The 18313-nt window shown below is 32.0% G+C and overlaps 1 protein-coding gene across 1 annotated transcript; it reads right to left on the reverse strand.

Annotated features, from left to right (window-relative positions):
• Positions 1–263: 263 nt before the first annotated feature.
• Positions 264–3222, reverse strand: LOC129304533 (endoglucanase 25-like). Its single transcript, XM_054944218.1, has 6 exons — positions 2697–3222; positions 2220–2527; positions 1678–2139; positions 1400–1535; positions 1127–1299; positions 264–1039 (listed from the first exon to the last, which is right to left on the reverse strand). The coding sequence occupies exons 1-6, from the start codon at positions 3073–3075 to the stop codon at positions 638–640; spliced, it is 1860 nt and encodes a 619-aa protein (XP_054800193.1). The 5' UTR covers positions 3076–3222; the 3' UTR covers positions 264–637.
• Between the last annotated feature and the right edge of the window lie 15091 nt (positions 3223–18313).

The raw sequence follows: 18313 nt of genomic DNA on the forward strand, positions 1-18313 counted from the left end.
ACTTTGGTACCAAGAAAGATTCATAAGATGCACATCTGCACAAGACTCAATTTTTAAGCTCCGTTGAGGAGATTTTGAAGTCGCTGAACTCATGGAACCACTCATACAATTGCTGATATAAAATTGTGTACTAGAGCATTCGAAATAGCATCACTTTATGTCAACCCTGCTTGTGCATGCGCGGGACAGATTCAGAGGCACAACAATAATTGAAAACAACTCAAAGACGATATTCCACTACAATAGAATAAGAAAACCCAAACTTCAGAAGAGAAGGAAGTTATTTATTACGAGGACAGAGTTAAAGTGACTGTAAATATTTGACAAAACTGTGGAACAATATTCAACAGTTGTGTATAACGAATACATACATACATGCACATTGAGTACATCCAAAATTTTAAACACACTCTCAAGTACCACTAATGAGGTTGTTCAGTGCTATCTTGAGCTGACAATTGGCTTAGCCAACAAGACAAGCCAAGTCTAATTCCTTTTGTTGAAGTCCATATCCATCCACACCTTCAAAGTTACTAAGATTAGATCTTGCAGTTGATGGATAACTGAAAAATCATCAATTCCACATAAGTCATCATTCTAGATACTCATTGGAAAGAAGATAATCATAAATGACATCTCAGGGTTTCCATGGTGCTGGAGGCGGCGGTGGTGAAGGAAACATTGGAGGGACAGCTGAGAAAATGGTGTTCTTGTCTATTCCAGTTCTTTTGTCACCTGACAGTGCCACAAGAGCAGCTACTAAGCCGGCGTTTCCTGCAAGTGTTGGCTCTGTGTAGTTATAGTTAGTACGAACATCATGGAAACCATCATGCTTGTCAGGGCCAGCAACCATAGCTCCAACAAGTGTATTAGGGTTTGGCTTTGAAGTGTCCCTCCATTTCCATCCTCCTGTGCAGCTATATCTAACCTTATTCTTTGGAATGGATGCGCCTCTATGGTGGACATGTTTTGGGTAGCGATCTCCAAAACCTACAATATAGCTCATTTTTCGAGGATTCTTACCAAGGATGTAGTCAATCTGCAGCCACAAAGTTAGATCAGTGACTTCAATTATTAATGAAAGAGATTCAGAATATGGTGTGTAAAGGACCGGAAGATCACGCACCTGGGTCTTGGCAAAGTCCCGAAGAACATCAGTTGAAAAGAAATTGGGTCCACAATACCATCCAGGAGTGTCGGCAGCATCAAGATAATCACTATAAAGGGCAGCCAAAAAGGCTGCGTTAACAACATATTGAAGAGGCTGTGGATTACCATGGTTTAACTGAATCAAGCCCCCTGATAAAATAAATAATCAAATAACGGTACTCAAGTTAGAATAACAAAATTGAAGTTCATTTCCCACTAAAAGTGTTTGGAGGAGGGAAATCTTCTTTACCTTTAGTTCTGTTGAAGCTTGTGAAAACTGGCAGGTACGAGCACATTACAATGCTGGTCTGGTTGTGAAACGTCCTTAAGATCTCCTCATACGGATACCCGGGACTCAAGAAGAGCCTCAAACGACTCAGAAGAACCTAATAACAAAACATGAACCAAGAAACTACGTGTCATGGAATTCAACTAGAAAGTAGTTAAATCTTGAGCTTAATCACATTTATCAATTACAGACTGAGAAACACTTGAGAGCTTGAGCATGGCATAATATAAGAAAAGTACCTGAGCGCCAGCAAGCTTGTTATCCCAGCTCAGAACACCATAATCAGAGCCTCCCCAGAAGGCACCAGCATGCTTGGCCAGGCCAGGAGCAGTAGCAAGTTTGAGATAAGACGAGTTTCCAGTTGCAAAATACATCCAAGCCCCTCCCCAGACAAACTCATCCCAGTAACTAGAGGAATTGTAGAATATTGCAGCTTCTGAACTACCAGCGCTGTATCGGCCTCTTTGTTCCCTGGCAAACTTAAAGAGCGTGGTGGCACCATGAACAAGTTTCTGAGAATAAGCTTTTTTGTCTTTGAAAACAATGGAGGCAGATGCTAAAGCAGCAGCCATTTCTGCTGCAAGATCTGAACAACTGCTACATTCTGTTACTGGTCGATCATAGTCAATGTCCTCTGGGCGCATCCAGCAGTAATGGTCATTCGGAGTCGTACTCCCACCCGAAGTATCCCCTAACCCAACCTGTAATGGCAAGTTTCGCGGTTTTGTAACTCGAGAAAAAGCAACAAACTAAAGAGACCAACAGAGTTCTAGAATGTTACTTGTGCAGCAAGTGTGGTTATGGAATCAGCAGAATTATTGAAGGTTTTGAGTATGTAATCTGTCCCCCATTTGATTATCTCCTTTATATGGTCGAGTTCGCTGGCGGCTTCATACTTTGCTTTATATTCAATTACACTCCAGCTCAACATGGTCATGGCAAAAGATGCAGGAAAATTGAACTTGATTGCATCTCCAGCATCATAATAGCCACCCACCAGATCCTTAATAGTTGATGATTCAGCATTGCCATCTTGTAGACATGAGTTACCTCTCCATGATACATTATTATGCTTGGGCAGTTTTCCCGCTGCAAGCAGAAATAAATAATCTTGAATTATTTTTTATATAATATAGAATCTAAGAGCAGAGTGAAACAAAACCAGCAGAAAAATCTATAGTACACCAGTATCAGTGCTTGTTTATAAGTTGAAGGAAAAACAATAGCAGAAAAATGCAGCAGCAAATAGCTTACTCACATTTCTGAGCATTGAAGAACATGAGGGCCTTGTGGAGGGCTAGAGTGTAGTTATCAGGAGGACCATGCTTGTGGCCGTGGCCTGGAATGGTCTTGACGATGAGGGTGATGAAGCCAGCTAAGAGGCCAGATACCAGAAGCGTACCGACCGTCCAAACAAAGATCTTACGGCTAACGATAATGCAACCGAGATCCACATACTTCTTCTTCTTCTGCTCAGTCGGTCCCAGAAGCCAGCTTTGCTGCGTCTCATCCAACGGTCGAGACACAGCCGCTCTATCGATATCTTGCACATTCCGGCTCCGATCGTCGTCGTTGGCGGAGTCCGTAGCGTTAATCTCCAGTGGGCCACCCCACGGATCCCTCCCGTACATACTCATTTTCAATAGTGGTCTTGATCGATCCTCGGGGACAGATATAAGAAATGAGGAAGATGATGATAGTGGCAGCTAATGGGAGAGAGAGATTAATTACTTAATACAGGCACAGAGGATCTCTAAACCTCTTCGAGTTGAAAGTGCAAGCAAAGTTCACTGCTGATGAGCTAACAGATATGGGATGCACCAACTGTCCAACGTCTAATATTGTTGTCCTGTCATGTTTGATACTACTTTGATGTTTTTTTTTTTTTAGTAAATTAATAATTAAATCATGTGTTGCTTGATTTAATTTAGAAATAGTTGAAAAGATTTTGAACACTTTTGGCGGAAGCTACAAGGTACAAGCTAGTAGCGGTTCTTAGTATGATGTTAATACTTTGGTACTTGGCAACGTCATGGGGTTGAGATTGTGCTTTCATGTATGTAATTGTAAAGCTTTTATATTCAGCCACCAAGTCCAGAACAGTTCCAATCTCTCTGAGACAATCATATTCAACATTATATTTCCATGTATATATATTAAACAATTTCATGACACGTTTGGTTTTAGTTTTTGAAAAACAGTTTTTTATTTATAAAAATAAAAAAATAAAAAACTTGTTTCGATAGTAAGTGTTTTGAATTTAATTGTTTTCAAAATCATTCTCGTTTTTATTTTAAAAATAAAAAAACATCTTAAAACTATTTTCATTTTATTTTTTATCAAATACATTACACTTAATAATTAAAAATTATAATTATATTGACTAATATAATTTAATATTATAAGCTACCACTATTATATTAATTGCAGTAACTATTATTATCAATTGATTTATTTTAATTTTAATTTTTTTAAAATTAACACAACCAAGTAAATTTTCTTTTTGAAAACAATTTTAAAATCTGTATTGTAAAATATTTTTTAAAAATAAAAAAGAAAACAAAAACCAAACATGCTCTCATTTTCAACTTCTTCATCGTTTGTTTTTTTAGAAAATTATCAATTAAATATTAAAATTATAAAAAATTATAAGATTAATATGCAGTTTGACTCATGAACCTATGATTTGAATTCTAAACTTTTAAAAGATGTATTTTGAATATTAAACAATTAAAGTTATGACAATTTTGCTTTGAACGTCAGGTTTAGACAAATGTTTGTCAAATTGAAGCATAATGTATAATTTTCACCAAATGAGGGTAGAAGAGAGAGGGGGAGTATAATTTGATAAAAATCGCATATTAGGCCCTAATTGAATAGATGTTTGTTGAAATCTAATGATGGAGCAAAATTACTCTAACTTTATTTAGGGTTTAAAATGCACCTTTTAAAAGTTTAGAATTGAAATCACCTATGGACCTATAATTTAGGGTTTAAATTACATATTAACCCAAAATTATAAAACATATGGATCATTCATTATATATAAATATATATTAGTTATGCATACTATGGTTGATCCATGTGTTATAATTTTAAGTTTAATTAATGTTTTCAGAATAAAACATATGATAAAAAATATGTTTATTTTGCATAATATTTTAAAAATAATTTCTATTTTTTATAAAATTTAAAGCATAGAAATTTAATATGGACAATCTAAATCTAAATATATTGTTAAAGCTTAAAACAATAGAACCAATGTACTGGTGCTTCAAAAAAATAGACCGTGCATTTTAAGGGTTTTGAATTGAACATCAGTGTAAAGATTTATTTTATAGTATAATATATTAATATAATTTATAATTTCAATAAATAATAATCAAACGCTGAATAAACGTACTCAATTATTTTATTTTCTATAATACAGCAATTAGGTTGAAAAGTTATAATTTAGAAATATTTATGATGAATATTTTGAAAATTATACTCCCTCATTTAAAAATATAAGACATTTTTTAAAGAGTTGGATATTCGAAAATGTAAGATATTTTTTGTTTTTTAAAGTGTAATTATTGTATTTTTTAAAAAATGCCCCTATTAACAATAATTTTATATTTATTATAGGGTATTTAATAGAGATAAATATAAAAATATAAAATTAATTTAAAAATAAATAATTATTTTATTAAAAAATAAAATTTAATTAAAAATATTTTATATTTTCGAACGAGGGTAGTATTTTTTTAGCATTTAGTTGAAAAGACTGGCAAACTGGTGCGTTGGGCGACAATAACAGACCATCTATATATTTTCCATTTTGAAATTTTGAAGGCGGATGGTGTCATTATTTAGCTCTTATATGGGATCAAAATGTTGTTTTCGCAGATTAACCTATCATCTGTCTATAGAAGTAAGTGCAGTTTTACAATTGGGTGAGATATTGGTTTTAAGGTGAACTTTGGTTTCCTTTTCTAGTATGAGCACAGCTTTATAGGAACTATTAAAACTAGATTAGATTTTATACCCCTTGCGGTATATGGAATATTAATCTTTTATTTAGTGCGAAAGGATCTAAATTAATTAGGAAAAATGAGAGAAGATTTTAAAGAAAAGACAAACGGTGCTACAAAATCTTAACAAAAAGAAAATGTAATATAAAAGAGTAAGAAAAACCAATTAAAAACAATTCCAGTTCTTATTTTTTTTAAAGAAATCAAATTTATGCAGATCTCCTCTCTCCCTCTGTCCATTAACCTCAAACCAAACAAAGAAAAAAAGTTAAATATTGAGTAAATATTAATGTGATGATATTATCAAAATAATAACATTTAAAATGTGTGATATTGAATTGTACTGGTAATTAAAAATTATTAGAAAAAATTAATTTTTTAATCTTTCAATATTTAATTCACTTGTAATTCAGTTTCGAAATTATAATTCGCTGCAACTCAATTCCTTAACTTTCAACTCTCACATATAATATAGTCCTTATTTTTTAATTTTTTTAAATTGTCCTTATCAAATAAAAAGAATGAAAGAAATGCTCATATATTGCTATAAAATACCTTCCTCTTACTCTTTGATATGAAATACAAGTTAAACAAAAAAGAGAATTAACAAAAGTTGTGGGACTAAATTATAAGTGAGTCAGAAGTTGAGAGATTGAGTCATAGGCCAGTCATAGTTGAAGGACTAACTCGCAGTGAGTTATAGTTGAGGGAATAAGTTATAAGTAAGTTAAAAGTTAAAGGACTAAAATATTAATTTTTTCAAATTATTAACTATAATAATGAAAATAATCATAATTATATGATTAATCTTGGTGCATTTATTTTTGATAAGTAGAAAAAATAAATAACAATATTTTTATTTAAAAATATAAACAACAACTTGTTTTTATTTTATAACTTAAGGAAAAATTAATCTACATTCTTTCAACTTCTCCTAATTACATAAAAAAATAAAAAAACTAATCAAATTATGTAATTAATTTTAAGGTTATATAATCATTTGATAAAAATAAAAGGTTCTTAATTTTATTTTTTAAATAAAAATTTCAAGGATTTTTATTTTAGTCTCACATTTACTATCCATTTTCTATTATGAGTCCATAATAAGCCCCCATCTTCTAATAATATAAAAATAAAATTTAAAAAATAAACTCACCATAAAAATAAAATAAAATTCGATGGAGGTTCATTATTCAAAATACTGCAGATGAATAGTAAAACCCATCAAGCTTTACAATATAAATACAGATAATATTAGTTGGGAAACCGACAGAGGTTAAAGTTTGAATTTTTATCAAGAGAAATATTCATATTTAGTATTTAACAGTAAAGTGAATAAGATTTTTTTTTAATACAAGAACACATGTATAATTAAAAAAATGGCTGGGAGAAAAGCTTTCAGAAGATTATTATTATTATTATGTACAATGATTTGTCAAGGCCTTGAATAATAAAGTCATCTAGCCTTATCCTTTGATAAAAATCAAAAAATAATAATAATAAATTTTTTTGAATTATATAAATAATAATTTAATCTTTTAAAATGTTATAATACTAATAAAATTTATAAAAATATTTTGTCAACAACTTTTTTTAGAAAGAGATCATTTTACCCTTATTAACAAATTATAATTTTTTATTTAATTTTTATAATTTTTTGAAGAAAAGTTGTTATTCTATAAGCAAAAGTTGTAAATGAAATTTATTATTTTGAGAACATATTTTTCAATGATAGAAATTAGACTTGACAAATTGTGATTTTTATTTGATTCTTAAGATTATAGAACAAAAATTATTATTTTTTAAATATAAATTGTGACTGAGACTTATTTTTTAATGACAAAAATTACATTTAACAAGTTGTGATTTCTTGTTTAATTTTTATAATTTACAGAACAAAAGTTTTGATTTCTCAAATAAAAGTTGTGATTAGGTCTTGTTATTTTCATCAAGAATAAAATGATTTTTTCTTAAAAAAATGATTAACAAAGAGGTCCCTAAAAATTTTATTGAAATTATGACATTTTGAGGGATCAATTTATTATTTATATCACTTGAAGGTATTTTTTTTTGTTATTTTCCCTAAAAACAATTGAATGCGATGTCACAGAGTTAAAACGATTTTATTTTTAGGGGGTTAAAAAGGTCAATATGAGTTTACTTTCACTCAAAGGATCAACTCTTCCCCCGGGCGCCTTTCTAAATTCAGTTAGTCTGTATCTATTTGTACCCAACTTCACCAAAGGGTGATGAGTGATTGTATATGCTGAAAGCTATATTTAAACAATTTTATAGCATTTTAATTAAAATATAATAAAATTCAATGGTTTTTATAATTTAAATTTACTATGACATTTTACTCCTTTCCGTCTTAAATATGAGCAACAACTAATTAAGAAAAGTGGTGATTCTTATTTTAAATTATCATAAATTATTATTATTTTGTGTTTGAGATTTTACTCATAATAAATGATTTTTAATTTATATTCTTAATTTAATGAAAGTATAATTAAAAAAATGTAAATAATGCACTAAATGTAAACTTTCTTTTATAATTTAAATCAAATCAAGTGTCCCACAATTCTATTATATTTTAGACTTAAGAGGGGTGCAAATTCATGGGTAAAAAGTACAACTGTTGCAAGGATATTATGCCTACTATTGAAACACAATTTGGGGATCCAAAATTTGGAAGGGAACCAAGTCTAGGAGAAGACAATGAAGGTTATGGCATCATGAGATAGAAGAAGAATATAGTTTTAGCAAGATTGCTCGTTACCCCACTATGATGAGCAAACTAAGCACATCAGTATTTCAATGCTCCCAGAAGAGTTGGAGGCGTAATTGATTATATCTCCCCTTCTAGTGCATGGGATTGGAACAAGTGTAGTGGGTTTTTATTGAGTTATGTCTTGAAGAAAATTGCTCAAGTGATGAGGCTAGGAGATGACAATATGGATGTACCTTGGTAGAGATGGCTAGCTAATGGGGAGTTTAGAGTGAAATAAGCATATCAAAAAACATAATCCAAAGGAGACATGACATAGAGGAGGTTGGGATGATGTCTGTCAAAGGAAGTAAAATAAGGGTCTTGGTCTTAGACACACTAATATGAAGTTTGATTAAACGTAGGAATGCTTTGTAGGGTGTAAGTTGTAATACCCACACTAACATACCTACTAATTAAACCTTACTATCATGGTAATTAAGGCTAATGTTCCTAATTAGCTATTACCATGATAGAATAGTTTAATCATGGTTACAAAAAATAAGGACAAAGAAAACTATTTGAAAACGAGATAAAAAAAATAGTTTTCAAAACCACTGAGCTAAAAAATGCACAACAACAAAGTTTTTAGCAAACGGAAGCAAGACATAACCCATTAGTGGGGGTTGCATCACAATATAGGGACAAATTGGTTCTTTTACAAAATTAAGCATTTACACTATAGTTAACTTCCTAGCTCAACAACTCAACTAAGCAATTTTTGGGAGTCAAAAGGCACATTCCAAACCACAATTAATTCATGAACATTATCATCAAAATCATACATAAGTGTCAATCACAACTTTACTAGCCATATCACAAGTCCATACGACTAGGATTAACAAACACAGCTAGACATCCCACATCCAACAATATCTCAGTACAATAATTAATCCATAATAATTTCACTAGCCTGAATACAAAGTCTCATGAGTTTGCTTTACAAAAAGACTAGGCAGACAACAATTATAGTCCCAAAATCAATTACTATCATAGATGCATAATATGTCCTTAAGTTGGCAATAGATATATATATATACATATACATATATATATATATATATATATCCTACTACATAAAGATAAAGGAGGCTATACAAGGTGCAATCAAGCTCTAAACCTCTAGATCCTTCTCTTTGCCACTACTCAAAATGTTACATGTAAATATTAACACAAGGTGAGATAAACATCTTAGTAATTAAGGAATCCTAACTTCTAACATATACAGGTGTGACATTCGAGAAAATCCGACCCCTAATTAGCTAGATAAATGAGATTAATCATTTAAATTAATGTGGTATGTGGTTACAGAAAGCTAGTGGGTGTTTTGGGTTAAATTTTAGCCCTAGATTGAGTTCGGAGTGAGGTTAGGTCACCTGGGCATGAAAAAGTAAGAAAAACAAAGAGAAATGGCTTTGTGCCACATGTCATAGTATGTGCACAAGATGCCACAATGTGCGATGCCATTTGAAGAAGACCTTTCTTTATACCACATGTCATGGTGTATAGGGACATGAGCCACAGTGCACGGTACAAAATTTGTAGAAACAAGAATGCAAAACCGATGCAGAAGAGGAGAGAAACAAAAGAGTGAATAAAGGGAACGCAAGCAACTCTGTAGAGCTTAGGTTTTAAAAGTATTGAAAGTATTTTGAAGCTTTTAAATACTAGTGGTAAGTTTCCTAAGCTTGAATCTCTCTCTTTCTTTCCATTTTTCTTAATGTTGGGAGTTAGAGTTTGGTTGAGAAAGATGGTTTTCCATCTATAGAGGCTATGGGTCTAAATCCATTGACTTAAATAGAGTAAAGGAGAGTTGTTTAAGTTATTTAAACCTAGCATTTATGGTCTTATGAGTTTTAGTGGGTGTGAGGTAATAAATACCCAAAAATCCATTATAAATGAGGTGGTTGGGGCAATGTGGCTCCATTAATGGTGATTTAGGAGTTTAATGAAGTTAATGGAAGTTAGAGGAAGCTCATAAATTCTATCGGTACCTTTGTAATTGAGGAGATTGAATTTTTGGAGTGTTGAAGTGTTGAACTAGATGTTAGAAATTATCCTAAAAGAGGATATTGACTATTATGTCATGATTCATTGTAGATCCATTACCTATTGGTACCATTCAAACTTTGTGAAGCTTTGAAAGTGTGAATTTGAAGGGTAAACTTTTGACCTCTCAAAGGTTTGAGGTAATTAAGAAAATTTTTTTTTATGCTTTTATGTGTTAATTGATTTATATTTAATAATTTAAATGCGTGAAATTGAATGAAATACAAGTGTGGCATAATTTACTTAAAAAAAATCCACGATAATGATTTTGTAAAGTTTAATGACATAGTACATGCAAAATTCTATTAAACATTATTAATGGAGTACTATGACATGTTTTCTTTGGAGTTCAATAATATGATTTATTATGGAATTCAATGATTATGTGTTAAGTGAAGTTCAATGACTTGATGGGTGAATGGTTTAATAAAAAAGAGTTGGTAAAGTTCAATGATGTGTGCAACATCCTAAAAATTTAAACTTGATTAGCGAAGCTTAATAAGGGTAATTAAGTTTATTGATATGGTGTGTGGCTAGATGGGTCTAATTTGTGTAATTGATTATGATTTCAGCCCTAAATATGAGTCTGAAGTGAAGTCGAGCTATTCATACATCAAAAGAGGAGAAAGAATTGAGGAAAGGTCCTCTATGCCATGTGCTGCGACATAAGACACATCTGCCATGACTCGCAGAGGCAACTAATATGAGCTAGGCCTCTCTGTGTCATGTGCTAGGGTGTGAGCTGCAGCGCGTATGGCCAAAATTATGCTTAAACTTGCTCGTGTCTGTGCGAAAAATTAGAGGAGAGGAAAAGTAAAAAATAAGAGCATACCCATTACTCTGCTAGGGCACAAACTTGAGGACCATTGGGGATGTTTTGAAGCTTCCTAACACACAAGGTAAGTACATTATGCTTCTCCCTCCCCTTTCCTTCCATTTTCATGAAGATTATAATTAGGGTTTGAGTTGGAAGAGTAATTTTTGATTTATATGAGTTATAGGTCCAAATTTAATGGCTAAAGCATGAGTAATGAAAGTGATTTAGAGTATTTAAATCCCATATTAATAATTTTGTAAGTTGTTAGTTGTTGGGAGCCATTAATATCCAAAAATAACAATAAATAAGGTTGTTAGGAATGTTTGATAGCCATTAACGGTGGGTTAATGGTCCATTAATGATAATGTGGGTTATTGAAATTTAATAAGCCCTATAGCTATGATTGGGAGTACGCTTATGACTTTAATGAAAGGGAATATGTGGAGTTACAATGTTGAAAATTGCCTAAAAATGGGGTAATGATGTTATCATTGTGATATGATTGTAGATTAATTGATTGGTAAGCTTGAGAAGAAGCTTTGAAAGTTAATATTTTAATGGATAAACCTTTGATCTCTCAAAGGTTTGAGGTGACCGAGAAAAATCTTGTTTGTATAGTTGTATGGCAATTAATTATGTTGAATGAATTTGTTTAGAACTTATTGAATGTTTGAAAACTCTTTGACGCAAACTTTGGCAAAGTGATGATTGTGTGACATTGTGCTAAGTTATCTAGAATATTAATATGCATGTTTATTCTTATGACTCATGATGATGATATGTAAATATGATACTATAAAAATGAACAATATGTGATGCTTAATAGGAGGAGTATGTTGGAGTGAGAAAATAATGGGAATATGATGTGAGGTTATGAATTGTGTTAAAATAATGTGTTAAGTGTCAATACGAGCATAGCATGATTATTGATGAAAGTTTGCCTAAAGAAAGGAGTAGATTAGCAAATCCATGTAGTATTGCTAGCTTACCGTTAAAATCAAAAGCTTACCTTGGCAGCAACCATTGGAGTCGAGAGGTATCTATTGTCCTATAGTTGATTAGAGACTGCCCTACTTATTTTTCAAGGGACTTGAATCTAATTAGTCTCTACCGATTTATGGTTGCTAATATTGGGGGAAACTATAGTACATAAGTAAGTAAGTTAACCCTAACCCATAGCTCCTCACAAGTGGCTTATAAGTGGAAGGCTGGGTTAGTCTAAGTTACGAATGTAGCCATTGATAGCTACCAGTTTTATATCAGAGGCAACAAGAGGGTATAATATTAGAATTGATCATGCATTTAGTTTCGAATATATGGTTGTTATTATTGTAGTCTGACGTGTTTTAAGGGCGTATGATTGTTATTTTTATGACCCCAAGATGTGTATAATTGATATATTCAATGATATGTGTTGCATGCACAGTCACATGGTTATTATTGCAGTGGCTGAGACAATACTTGCAATATGTTTTTGTGATAACTGAATTTGTTGCCATTTGCATCCATTTTTAAGTGATATACAACTGTATAGGCTAGGTTAACTTTAGTTACTGAGTGGTTGTATTTACTCCTTATTCTTTAACATTTTCAAAGCCTAATTCATTGGATCAGGATTGAAAAAAATGACCAGAGGCCTAGGATTAAGTGGAAATTATATTTATAGGCCTCTAGTTTTTGTTTATATGTGTATTTTGATGATTAATTTTCCAACTAAGATTTCATTCTATTAGTTTGTCTACTTGCAACATAACTGAAAGTATTTTATGTATTTCATGGGTAGAGCTAGTGGTAATGTAGTTGTAAAGCTTATATAGGGCCAAAATACTAGTGCAAGTAGGCTAAAGTGTATTTTGGTTGTTTTGGATGAATATTGATGATTTATGTAAAATTACCTCCCTCTTTGTGTTTTGTGAATTGAGAGATTAAGAGTTGAATTTATGATACATGCATGTTGATTGGGTTATAGTGTGTTGCATGAGTCCTAATTAGTCTATTGAGTGTGGTTTAAAGGTTGGTGTAGCCTTTTGGCACATGTGTGAGAGTTTAGGCACCTAAGTTGTGTGTGTTTGTGAAAAAAGAATGAAATTGGTAAAGGGCATTCAACTTTTGATAGAAATATAATCTGATTGTGAAACTTATGCCATTAATTAGAGTTAGGAGAAAACTCTCTATAAATATCTAGATCATCTCAATCGAATGTCAGATAGAGAAATGGGTCGCATCGGAAGTTTATCCCAGGTGCTATCATCTGATAGTAAAATTTTCTATTAAAATCATGTAATACGCCATAGCACATGGCATAGAGGCAGCACGCTGTGGTGCACCTATACTTAGTTGCGATGCATGTGCTGTTTCCTGCACAGTTTTGATGTTATATGCAAATGTTTTGATTCTTTCTTGATTCTCATGCTTTTAAAAATGTTATAAACTCTGATTTGAGAATATTGAAAGTGTATGGAATCATTTTAAAATTGTAAAAACTTGGTAATCTTTATCGAGTTTAGACCCTTGATTACCTTAGAATTGATAGTTAATTGTATTTAAGTAAATAAATCTTGCAATATGATATTTGTGGAGTTTAATAAAATGTGTAGTTAAGGAGTTTAATGAGGTAAAGTAAAATGAAGTTTAATGATTTGATTATGCGAGTTAGTGTAATGTTCATATGAGATAAGTACAATGATGATATGCATGCTTGAACATTGACTAATTGTGTGCCTTTAAATATTGCATTATTATACATTGCATGATTTTAAAAGAAAGGAGTTCTCTTAGAAAGAAGAGTAGAAATTAAATCTATGTGGTAAGGCTTTCATCAAAGCTCGATGGTTTGCTTGGGTTTATTATATTTATTGTCCCACTTGTTTAATGAGAGATTGTCCCACTGGTTCAATGGGAGACTCGAACCTAGCTAGTTCTCTACTTGTTCAATGAGAAAACTAGTCTAAAGAGAATGACACCCCACAGTGTAAGAGATGAGGGAAACTGTGAACCACATTGAGATAGGTAACCTTGGCTGGAGAGCCTCTCACACATGAACAGTTAGGGTAGTTTTGTATTAAGGACAATCCTAGTATGTTATAACCCATGGTTTTGTGTCAGAGGTATAAGGAAGATATAAGAAAGGTGTGATTATGTATATTATGATAAAAGGGCACATGGTTGTCTATACTGTGACCCTTATGATGAAAACATGTGATTTGTGTATAATAATGTAAAATGAGCTATTGTTTTGTCACTTGTTGATTATATGTTCATAATGATGTAAAGTGCGATGTTGTCTTTGAATGTATTGAATTTGTCATGTGTATGACTATGTTTTCCACTTGCGTTTAAATTGATTAACATGCATTAGTATGGGTTAGATAAACCTTAGTTATTTAATAGTTGTACTCACCTTATTATCTTTAATATTACAAGAACTAGCTCATCTGGGCATGAATGAGGGAAACAAACTAAGGCCTAAGACTTTGATCCTAAAATTAATAGGCCTTATTTATTTTGATTATTGTTATGTGTACAATTCAAATGATGGTGCCAACTAGGAAAAAATTATGTTTTGACTTACTTGCAATATGTAATTGTTGAATTATGTTGTGTATTTTGGCCCTAAAATTATATATATACTAATTGTGAAATATATTGCAAGGCTAAAATACTAGTATGAGTAGGAAGTTAATGAAATTGTGAATGTTGTGGAATAAAGTGGTGATTTATGAGTTTAAGGCTCCCCTTCTATTTTAAAATTAAAGGGTTGAGCAATGAAAATGTGATGTATTTATTAATTATGAAGTATGAATGTATTGCACAGGTCCATTTTGGTTCTTTGAGTATAGTCTAGGGTGTGAAATTGATTTTTGGCACATGATATGTGCATTTGGCACCTAAGTTGTGTTATAATATTGAAAATGAGTGATTTTTGAATCAGGTGTCTAAATTTTAATTGAGAAATGTTATGATTGTAAAATCAATGCCATTTGTTTGAGCTAGGAGAAAGATCTCTTAAACACCTAGATTGCCTTAGTCAGACAACGAATGGAGAAATGGGGCGTGTCAGAAATTCACCCCAGTTGATGTCAAATGATAACAAAATTTGTTGTTAAAATCGTGCATTGTGCCTCGGTAGGCACAATGCACAGAGACATACAAGTTGCGATGTATCTGTGACAAGTCGAGGCGTATGCCTCTATTTTGCACTAAATTACTATTTTTAACTTTTATGCAAATGCTTTGATTTTTTTGAGATCCCATGCTTTCGCATGCTAGTTAAACTCTGATTTTCAATTTGCAAAGATACTTTGTAGAGTTTTAAACTTTGAAAACATGAGATCTCCATTTTATAAATTTTATACACTTGGCAATCTTTTAGGATAAATCCTTGATTACCTTTAAATTTGAGTTACTTGAAGAATAGTAAGAGAGACCTTACAACAGGCATAAGCATTAAGGCATACAAAGTTGTAACTAATAATATTAGGTCAAAATATAATATTTAAATATGCATGATTAATTAATTTTCCTCCTAGTCTCCTCCTTATCTCTTCTGACTGAGTCTATTGGTTACAATTCATAGTAAAACCAATCCATATGATTGGACTAACTCAAGCTCTTCAATGTTAGAGGGATAACCCAGCCAAAGTTTATCGCTCCCTAATTTAGATTATAGACTCCTTTGCTAATCAAATTCTCACAGAGTATCATAATTATTGTCAGTAAAGCATACCCACTCCTAAAGTGAGTATCATCGGTTAAGCCAAAACCACACCAAACCAATGTCAAAGCCAGTGCCATAGCTATCCAACACTGAAAGCTACCTAATTATTGTCCATAGCATGTGGACTTATAATATAATCAACTCCCAACTAGGGTGAACTCCCACCCATCTCAAATCTCAGTCATGTCATAATGTATCACAATTTTAATCATGCACCATAATACAATTTCACATGTTAAGAAATCATAATTTCTAATCAACATGCTTAATTCCATCCACATAAACATATTTCACAATTTATATTCAGAGTTCTCAATCATTCTCATAATTTATAATAAAACATATCTGACTTGTTTCACTTACATTATTCAACAAATTAACTTATACTCAATTTATACATTTTCTAAAATCATAAAAATTGCATCTACACATATAATATACTTTTTATTATTTTTATAATACCAAAAACACTTAAAACATGCATATGAGAGAATTTAGTTTCTCGGTTACTTCCACCTTTTGAGTCACTCAAAAGGGCATCTATATATTCAATCTAATTTCAAGCTCCCAAATGCTACAAGAGCCTAAAAGAGTTTAGCTTACAATTAGATAACTAAAAAATAACTATACAATATTAATTTTACCACTCTCCTAACAACTCATTTTTACTTAAAAATTTCAAAATTTAATCTATTAGATAATCTTGCTATTTAACAGTTTCATAGGTTAAGGGATAAAAATTCCTTGAAAGTTTTCTGAAAGGAGCACTGGGTATTCTCACTTTTTAGAAAGAGCAATGTTGCCTCGAAAGTATTAAAAGTGGAGCAATGTCACCCTTTTCTAACCTTTGACCAACATTTGACTAACGAAAGATTGAAAAATGTAATGACACAGACCTGGCAAGCCATGTAAGCTTTGTCCAAATTCGCTTCCATCTTAAATCTTAGACAAACCAATAACCCATGCTCAACCTTAGCCAATGAATGTTTTAGAGGTCTAATCAAAGAAAACAAATCAAACCATATGTGCCATTCAGAGCTTTAATCAAGCTAGAAGATATTCAAAGTTGCAATAGAAGAAAAGAAAAATTTCAACACCAGAGTTTTAATCATCCACAAAGAAGACAATATGAAGCACATAAGCAAAAAATAAAGAAAAAATAAGAGCAAACTAGATGAGAAAATTCAACACTAGTGTATGGGATTTAATCAGAGAAAAATCAAGGCAAAACCGAACCTTAGATTCAATCACTTTAAGATCTCAAAAAAAAAAATCAAAGTAAAGTGAAACCCATTTCAAATCAAACCTTAGAAATATCTCAAAGATACAAAATTTAAAGCCCTTACATCTACTTCCAATCAACAGAAAAGCAATGGGTATGAAGAAGAAAATCAGTTTTTGCCACAAACATCATTTCAACAAGATCCTAACCTCTTCGACACCTTAACACTCTTATCTAACCAACACAACCACAAATAACAATAGGTATGAAGAAGAAAGATGAGACATCATTTCAGTCAGATGAGGAACATAGTTTGACAACTCAACATATCAAAGAAGAACTTAGTGCAACAGTGTTGTGTATGAAGACTTTGATGGTGGTGTGTGTAACCAGAATCAATGATAATGGACATTAATAAGTTTAATGTAAGAGGGTTAGAGGGAGACGGTGAGAAGGAAAGTAAGATCTAAAAGGTTAGCAGAAATTAGAGATATAAAGAAGGGAAGCGACTACGGACATGGATAAGGTGCTTAAAGATGCTTAAAGGTTGAAGATTGCAGAGGCCATTCACCTCTTGAAGGTTCTCGAAGAACTAGAAGTAGAGAGAAAATCCCATTGTTTCCACATGTATAAATTTTATTTACTTTTTAAAAAATGCTAAATGCATGCCACATGTCAAATAAAAAGACAATAAATGGTCAACCTTAACGATAGGGCAACATTCCACCATTTTTAACACTTTCGGGGTGTAATATTCTTGTTCCACTAAACACAATTAACCAATAAAGCTCATGGTAATCAAAGGTTTAACTCAAAAAGTAATAACCAAGTTTAGTTCAAATTCAAGAGATTCCAAGTTATCATGATCAAAATGAGTTTATAATAATCACAAACCCTTGTATTAGAGTAAAAACAAATTATGAAAGCATGAGATACCTCCCAAGAGTAAAAGAAATTAAAAACAAGTGAAAAACAACTCTTTTATTGTGTGACAGGGTAATGCACTGCAGCTCGTGTATGCTGCACTGTGGCACTCTTTGTGCCACGTGCTACGACTTAGGCACCATACACCGTGGTGTGTTACATGAAAAATTAATAGATTCTACTGTCATTTGATAGTAGAATCGGGGAACTACTGACACATCCCAATTCTCCGTCCGACTTCCGAATGACGTGATCTAGGTGTCTACAGAGAGCTCTTTTCATGAACTAACTAATGGCATGAGTTTCACTTTCAAAATAAGTCACACTAAGAAGTTGGACATCTAAATATATTTTGACCATTTTCCA

This window comes from Prosopis cineraria, unplaced genomic scaffold (assembly GCF_029017545.1).
Source record: "Prosopis cineraria cultivar Desert tree isolate PC_DT_omini unplaced genomic scaffold, ASM2901754v1 PC3, whole genome shotgun sequence".
NCBI classification, from domain to species: domain Eukaryota; kingdom Viridiplantae; phylum Streptophyta; class Magnoliopsida; order Fabales; family Fabaceae; genus Prosopis; species Prosopis cineraria.

Excerpts from the sequence above, each read along its gene's own strand:
- LOC129304533 (XM_054944218.1), bottom strand. The coding sequence starts at position 3,075 with ATGAGTATGTACGGGAGGGATCCGTGGGGTGGCCCACTGGAGATTAAC. Across the intron at positions 2,528-2,696 it reads GTTCTTCAATGCTCAGAAAT|CGGGAAAACTGCCCAAGCAT; the intron begins GTGAGTAAGCTA and ends TTCTGCTTGCAG. Across the intron at positions 1,300-1,399 it reads AAGCTTCAACAGAACTAAAG|GGGGCTTGATTCAGTTAAAC; the intron begins GTAAAGAAGATT and ends TTATTTTATCAG.